The sequence below is a fragment of the Macrobrachium nipponense genome, chromosome 26 (genome assembly GCF_015104395.2).
Source record: "Macrobrachium nipponense isolate FS-2020 chromosome 26, ASM1510439v2, whole genome shotgun sequence".
Taxonomy (NCBI): domain Eukaryota; kingdom Metazoa; phylum Arthropoda; class Malacostraca; order Decapoda; family Palaemonidae; genus Macrobrachium; species Macrobrachium nipponense.
This window is the reverse complement of record NC_087215.1, coordinates 36955825-36964159: the sequence shown is the minus strand read 5'-3', so window position 1 is coordinate 36964159 and position 8335 is coordinate 36955825. Positions and strand designations below refer to the sequence as shown.

Below are 8335 nucleotides of genomic sequence, written 5' to 3'. Positions count from 1 at the left end.
AAGATGCAAAAATATACCGGAAGATGTACTAGCAACTCTCTGGTAAGACATTAGGGAGGGGCGCCTCACACTGAGGGACCTGGGGCAACCCGAAACGAAACTGTAAGTTAGTTATGTAAGTTAAGGGCAGGGAACCACGCCTGCCTCAAAGGGCATAGAAAACCCCGCAATGCCTTCTAAAGGGGCAAAGACACGTGTCCTAAGGGGCAAAGATAACGCCTGCCTCAAGGGGCAGAGAACCACACCTGCCTCAAGAGGCAGAGAACCCCGCATGCCACAAGGGGCAAAGGACCCTGCCTGCCTCAAGGGGCAGAGAACCCCGCATGCCTCAAGGGGCAGAGGACCCCCGCCTGCCTCAAAGGGCAGAGGACCCCGCCTGCCTCAAGGGGCAGAGGTCCATGCCTGCCCTCAAGGAGCAGAGGACCCCACCTGCCTCAAGGGCAGAGGACCCCACCTGCCTCAAGGAGCAGAGGACCCCACCTGCCTCAAGGGGCAGAGGACCCCACCTGCCTCAAGGAGCAGAGGACTCACCTGCCTCAAGGGGAGGAGGGACCCTGCTGCCTCAAGGAGCAGAGGACCCCACCTGCCTTAAGGGGCAGAGGACCCCACCTGCCTCAAGGGGCAGAGAACCCCCCACCTGCCTCAAGGAGCAGAGGACCCCACCTGCCTTAAGGGGCAGAGGACCCCACCTGCCTCAAGGGGCAGAGGACCCCGCCTGCCTCAAGGAGCAGAGGACCCCACCTGCCTTAAGGGGCAGAGGACCGCACCTGCCTCAAGGGGCAGAGGACCCTGCCTGCCTCAATGGGTAGAGAACCTTGCCTGCCTCAATGGCCAGCGGACCCTTCCTGCCTCACTGGGCAGAGGACCCTGCCTGCCTCAAGGGGTAGAGAACCCCACCTGCCTCAAGGCACAGAGAACCCCACCTGCCTCAAGGGGCAGAGAACCCCACCTGCCCCAAGGGGCAGAGGACTCCACCTGCCTCATGGGGCAGAGAACCCCACCGCCTCAAGGGGAGGCTCCCAGGGAAGCACACCTCTACCTGCCTCAAGGAGAGAGGGACTCCACCTGCCTTCAAGGGGCAGAGGAAAAAAAAAAACCCCCCAAAAAAAAACCCTGCCTCAAAAAAAGGCCCAAAGGAGGACTCCACTGCCTCAAGGGGCAGAGGACCCCTCCAAGGCGATGCCCCAAGGGGCAGAGGACACCACCTGCCTCAAGGGGAGCAGGGACTCCACCTGCCTCAAGGGGCAGAAGAAACCCACCGGCCTCAAGGAGGCAGAGGGGACTCCACCTGCCTAAAGGGGCAGAGAACCCCCACCTGCCTCCCAAGGGGCAGAGGACCCCACCTGGCCTCAAGGGGCAGAGGAACCCCACCTGCCTCAAGGGGCCAGAAGGAACCCCGCCGCCCCAAGGGGCAGAGGGACCCCACCTGCCTCAAGGGGGCAAGAGGACTCCCCTGTCCTCAAAGGGGAGAGGGAACCTCCAACCTTGCCCAAGGGCGGAGGGGGAACCCCACCTGCCTTCAAGGGGAGGCAGAGGACTCCAACCTGCCCTCAAGGGCAGAGAAACCCCAACTGCCCCAAGGGCAGAGGACCCCACCTGCCTCAAGGGGCAGAAGGACTTCCACCTGGGGGCCTTCAAGGGGCAGAGGAACCCCACCTGCCCCAAGGGGCCGAGGACCCCAACCTGCCTCAAGGGGGAGAGGGAGTCCCCCACCCTTCCTCAAGGGGCAGAGGAACCCCACCTTCCTCGGGCAGAGGGACCCCACCTGCCTCAAGGGGCAAGGAAGTCCCACCCTGGCCCAAGGGGCAGAGGAACCCCCACTGCCTCAAGGAGCAGAGGACTCCACCTGCTCAAGGGTGAGGAACCCCACCTGCCTCAAGGAGCAGAGGACTCCACCTTCCTCCCAAAGGGGCCGGAGGGAACCCCTACCCTGCTCAAGGGGGCAGAGGAACCCCTCCCCTGCCTCAAGGGGAGAGGAAGGACCTCCCCACCTCCTCAAGGGCAGAGGCCCTCCGCCTCCTCAAGGGGCAGAGAACCCACCTGCCCCAAGGGGCAGAGGACCCCACCTGCCTCAAGGAGCAGAGGACTCCACCTGCCTCAAGGGGCAGAGAACCCCACCTGCCTCAAGGAGCAGAGGACTCCACCTGCCTCAATGGCAGAGAAACCCCCACCTGCCTCCAAGGGGGCAGGAGGACACCTGCTCAAGGGGCAGAGAACCCCACCTGCCACCTGCCTCAAGGAGCAGAGGACTCCACCTGCCTCAAGGAGCAGAGGACTCCACCTGCCTCAAGGGGCAGAGAACCCCACCTGCCTCAAGGGGCAGAGGACTCCACCTGCCTCAAGGGGCAGAGAACCCCACCTGCCTCAAGGGCAGAGGACTCCACCTGCCTCAAGGGGCAGAGAACCCCAACTGCCTCAAGGGGCAGAGGACTCCACCTGCCTCAAGGAGCAGAGGAAAAAAATGACAAGAAAGACAAAATCTGCAACCTTTTGAAAAGAGGGGGGGGAATTGCAGATTTGGAGAAAGATGTTACTACAAACATCCTAAGATATGTCAAAACTATGAAATATATGGTAAATGTGCATACTTAGATGGATATGGGGATGATTGCAGAGATCTGCATCCAAAAAATATGTAAAAACCTAAAAGAAGGAAAAGGATGTAAGTTCGACAAAAAAATGCAAAATATATGCACCTGTAGCCATGATCATAATCAAATAAATAACCAACCAAGTAATAAAATCCAAAATAAGAAAGAAACAAATAAAGAGAGAAATCAAGAATATCAGGTAAAAGAGAAAAGCAACCACAATGAGATATGCAGAGGTGTCAGCAAAAAATTTCAAAGCATCAGCTCCGAAATTCTACTCAAGAGAATAATAACTGTATTTGATTATGCAAGAGGATATTGCAGAAACGGAGAAAAATTGAAAAAAAAAATTGGGCAGATTCAGACACAAAATTAATAATTATGATGAAGGAAGATCAAATATTATGGAAAAAGTTGGATTTTTTTAATGTCAGAATTTCTGGAAATGAAAAAAAGAACAACATACCAGAACAGGAAAGAGACATGGGAAAATCCTTATTACTATCAGTATTAAATGAAGGAGAAAACACGCAAACCATCATAGTGATGAATGCGCAGGGTTTAGTTACGAGTAACTCAAAAAGAAAAAATAGAGTACTTAGAAGAACTAACCCAAAATGAAAAGAAATAGATATAATGAATATAAGTGAAACCTGGTATTCCCAAGAGACTGGGAATGATGATCAAAATAAAAGGGTTCCAAACTTATAGATCAGATAGAAAAAATAGGAATCAAGGGGGAACCGCAATATATGGGAAAGACAAAAAACAAAAGGAAAAATATATGAAAATAACAATATAGTAACTCAGAATGTGAACTAATAGCGGTAGAATTTGAATCTGAAAAAATGATGAAACATAGTAATATATAGACCTCCTAATACTAAAGAGGTTTTGACTTAATAATTGAAAATTGGATGATATATGTAGAAATCACAAGGACTGGAACTATTCTCCTATCTGGTGACTTCAACTTTCCTTTCGTAGAATGGAAAGAACGAATAGGAGATTGTGGTTTTGTACTTATACATATAAAAAGAGGAGTAATAGTAGTAGCAGAAGATAAGAGGCAATTTGAAAAGCTATTTAGATATGCTACTAGAATACAACATTCAACAAATAAATCACCTGCCAACAAGAAAGGAAAATACTTTAGACCTTAGTATTTGTGAACGAGATGAATTATTGTTAAAGAAATAATAGTTTATAATGCGAGTATTTCAGACCATAATGTCATAGAATTAACAGTTCATTCCAAAGCAAGTGAAAATAGAGATAAGCAAGAAATGAAAAAGTGGGAAGGATATGGAAAATACAACTTCTACAGTAAAAAATATAAAATGGTCAGAAATTAATGAAGAATTAAACAAAGATTGATAACATTTTCGTAAGTGATGACATAAGGGTAAATACGGAGATATTATATAAAATATTGGAGATAATAGTGGAAAAAAATATATACCGAAGAAGAAAAGTAAACATCATTCATGCATACCAAGAGACAGAAGGATCTTGTTCCAGAAAATCAGAAAGTGGAAAAAAGGTCTTGCAAAAGAAAAAAAATGCATGGAAAGTTATAGAACTAAAAAGTAAGATAGAAAATGCAGACAAAAGATTATATACAATCAAAAGAAAATGAAAAACGGGACTTGGAAGAAAAAAACCCTATTAAATATCAAGCAAAAACCCCAAACTATTATACTCATATGCGAAGAAGATGAATAAAAGAAGAATAGAAATAGGCCCTCTGAAGAATTGGAAGGGAGATTAACGAATGATGAAAAAAAGGAAATTTGCAACATACTGGCAGAACGATATAAGAGAGAATTCACCCCTAGAATAGATAATGAAGATAATGATATAGAAGTAAGGGATGAAAATAGTGAATATTTAGCTGACATAGATATTAATGAAGCTGATATTGTGCAGGTATTAAGAAATTAAAAATGGAGCTGCTGCAGGGACTGATGGAATTCCTGCTATTTTTGTTAAAGAAAAGTAGTTTCATTCTATCGCAAAAGCCACTTGCAATATTATTAAGAGCAAAGTGTAGATACATTTTGGCAAGATATATGATGAGCACAAATTTAGCATATATTACCCCTACTTTCAAAAGTGGATCAAGACTAGAGGCAAGTAATTATAGGCCTGTGAGTCTAACATCACATATTATGAAAGTGTATGAAAGGGAATAATGAAGAAAAATATTATGAAAACATTTAATAAAAATAATTTGTTTAATAAAGGACAAACATGGGTTTCGTACCCGGAAAAAGTACACAAACCCAACTGTTAGTCCACCGTGAAAAACATATTCAAAAATATGAAAAGCGGAAATGAAACAGATGTGGTTTATTTAGACTTTGCAAAAGCTTTTGATAAAGTAGACCATAATATATTGGCGAAGAAAATTAGAAAACACAATATCGTGGATAAAGTAGGAAGATGGTTAAAAGAATTTTTACACAACAGAAAACAGATAGTTATTGCAAACGAACGAGAAATCGGATGAAGCCAAGGTAATATCCGGTGTGCCGCAAGGTACGGTGTTAGCTGCAATACTGTTTGTTATTATGATTGAAGACATAGACAATAATGTTAAGGATTCGGTAGTGAGTAGTTTCGCAGATGACACAAGAATAAGTAGAGAAATTACTTGTGATGAAGATAGGAACGCTCTACAAGAGACCTTAACAAAGTATATGATTGGGCAGAGGTAAATAGGATGGTATTTAACTCTGATAAAATTTGAATCAATAAATTATGGAGACAGAGAAAGAAAGCTATATGCATATAAGGGACCAATAATGAGACCATCACAAATAAGGAAGCAGTTAAAGACCTTGGTGTGATGATGAATAGGAACATGTTTATGCAATGATCAAATAGCAACTCTGTTGGGCAAAATGTAAAGCAAAAATGGGAATGTTGTTACGGCACTTCAAAACAAGAAAAGCTGAAACACATGATTATGCTTTATAAAACATATGTTCGTAGTCCACTTGAATATTGCAATATGATATGGTACCCACACTATCAAAAGGATATTGCACAAAAAAAAAAATAGAGAGTGTACAAAGGTCCTTTACAGCTAGAATAGAAGAAGTTAAGGAGGGGACCGACTACTGGGAAAGACTACAATCTTAAAATTATATAGTCTAGAAAGGAGAAGAGAACGCTACATGATAATTCAGGCATGGAAACAGATAGAAGGAATAGCAGAAAATATCATGAACTAAAAATATCAGAAAGAGCAAGCAGGGAGGGTAAGATTAATAGTGCCCAAAACTATACCAGGAAAAATAAGGAAAGCACCACAGGACATTAATCCACTACGCACCAGCATCGATAATGCAGCGTTCTATTCAATGCGTTGCAGCTCATCTGAGGAATATATACAGATGAGCGTAGATGTGTTTAAGAATAAGCTCGACAAATATCTAAACTGCATCCCAGACCATCCAAGATTGGAAGATGCAAAATATACCGGAAGATGTACTAGCAACTCTCTGGTAGACATTAGAGGTGCCTCACACTGAGGGACCTGGGGCAACCCGAAAAAACAAGATGTAAGGTCTGTAAGGTCTGCCTCAAGGGGCAGAGGAACCCCACCTGCCTCAAGGAGCAGAGGACTCCACCTGTCTCAAGGGGCAGAGAAAAACCCCACCTGCCTCAAGGAGCAGAGGACTCCACCTGCCCTCAAGGGGCAGAGAACCCCACCTGCTCAAGGAGCAGAGGACTCCACCTGCGTCAAGGGGCAAAGAACACCACCGGCCTCAAGGGGCAGAGGACTCCACCTGCCTCATGGGGCAGAGGACTCCACCTGCCTCAAGGGGCAGAGAACCCCACCTGCCTCAAGGAGCAGAGGACTCCACCTGCCTCAAGGGCAGTTAGAAACCCCACCTGCCTCAGGAGCAGAGGACTCCACCTGCCTCAAGGGGCAGAGAACCCCACCTGCCTCAAGGAGCAGAGGACTCCACCTGCCTCAAGGGGCAGAGAACCCCACCTGCCTCAAGGAGCAGAGGACTCCACCTGCCTCAAGGGGCAGAGGACTCCACCTGCCTCAAGGGGCAGAGAACCCCCACCTGCCTCAAAGAGAAGAGGACTCACCTGCCTCAAAGGGCAGAGAACCCCACCTGCCTCAAGGAGCAGAGGACTCCACCTGCCTCAAGGGGCAGAGAACCCCACCTGCCTCAAGGAGCAGAGGACTCCACCTGCCTCAAGGGGCAGAGGACTCCACCTGCCTCAAGGGGCAGAGGACTCCACCTGCCTCAAGGGGCAGAGAACCCCACCTGCCTCAAAGAGCAGAGGACTCCACCTGCCTCAAGGGGCAGAGAACCCCACCTGCCTCAAGGAGCAGAGGACTCCACCTGCCTCAAGGGGCAGAGAACCCCGCCTGCCTCAAGGAGCAGAGGACTCCACCTGCCTCAAGGGGCAGAGGACCCCACCTGCCTCAAGGGGCAGAGGACTCCACCTGCCTCAAGGGGCAGAGAACCCCACCTGCCTCAAAGAGCAGAGGACTCCACCTGCCTCAAGGGGCAGAGAACCCCACCTGCCTCAAGGAGCAGAGGACTCCACCTGCCTCAAGGGGCAGAGAACCCCGCCTGCCTCGAGGAGCAGAGGACTCCACCTGCCTCAAGGGGCAGCAAGGGGCAGAGAACCCCACCTGCCTCAAGGGGCAGAGAACCCCACCTGCCTCAAGGAGCAGAAGACTCCACCTGCCTCAAGGGGCAGAGAACCCCACCTGCCTCAAGGAGCAGAGGACTCCACCTGCCTTAAGGGGCAGAGAACCCCACCTGCCTCAAGGAGCAGAGGACTCCACCTGCCTCAAGGGGCAGAGAACCCCACCTGCCTCAAGGAGCAGAGGACTCCACCTGCCTCAAGGGGCAGAGAACCCCACCTGCCTCAAGGAGCAGAGGACTCCACCTGTCTCAAGGGGCAGAGAACCCCACCTGCCTCAAGGAGCAGAGGACTCCACCTGCCTCAAGGGGTAGAGAACCCCACCTGCCTCAAGGGGCAGAGGACCCCACCTGCCTCAAGGGGCAGAGGCCCCTGCCTATAATAAGAGGAGAAATCATCATTATTATATTTAAACATAGGGTGTATCTAGTATAAAAATTACATTCAATTTGATCGATTGCTTAACTTTACCACTTGAAGTACCACAATGAAACTTCATGAATCTTTAACAAACACAACTAAAAATTCCTGTGTAATGTGGAGATCGAGAAGGAGACGCACATCTGGGCAATTCCAACATGATTTTCAAATCAGAATGAGGCAGATCTCGCAGAATCTGTCAGTCTGTCGGCATCTTCATCGAGACAAAGCGTGAATCCGAGTGGGGCATTGAGTCCAACGGTGATCTTGGCCCTACTCTGCTCAACCTTCATTTCAAGAGTTAACACCTGCCCCAGGAGAGCAACAGTAACAAACCTCACAATGCAGAACAAGGGCGATATGGCCTTTATGGTGTGAAACCCTTATAAAAGATTATCTTCAAATGGTACATGCAGTTCTTGAATGAGGACCAAGGGAAGTGAAGCTGCAGTTGGTTCGAGTGTCCACCAAGGCCTCCGTCATCCGCCCATTGACTTCGCATCTTACGCGAAGGCTGGCCTCCACATGACTCATCATCGTCTTCTCGGCGTTCGTCGTCGTTTTCAGCTGCATGAGAGGTCGTTCGGGAGAAAGCACGAAGCAACTGCAGTATGGTCTGATGACGTCCATTTCGAGAATGCAGG

The 8335-nt window shown here is 48.2% G+C and overlaps 1 protein-coding gene across 1 annotated transcript; it reads left to right on the top strand.

Annotated features, from left to right (window-relative positions):
* Positions 1-982: 982 nt before the first annotated feature.
* Positions 983-7585, top strand: LOC135199635 (collagen alpha-1(II) chain-like). Its single transcript, XM_064227795.1, has 2 exons — positions 983-2448; positions 6214-7585. Exons 1-2 carry the CDS (start codon positions 983-985, stop codon positions 7583-7585), a joined length of 2838 nt encoding a protein of 945 aa, XP_064083865.1.
* Positions 7586-8335: the final 750 nt, after the last annotated feature.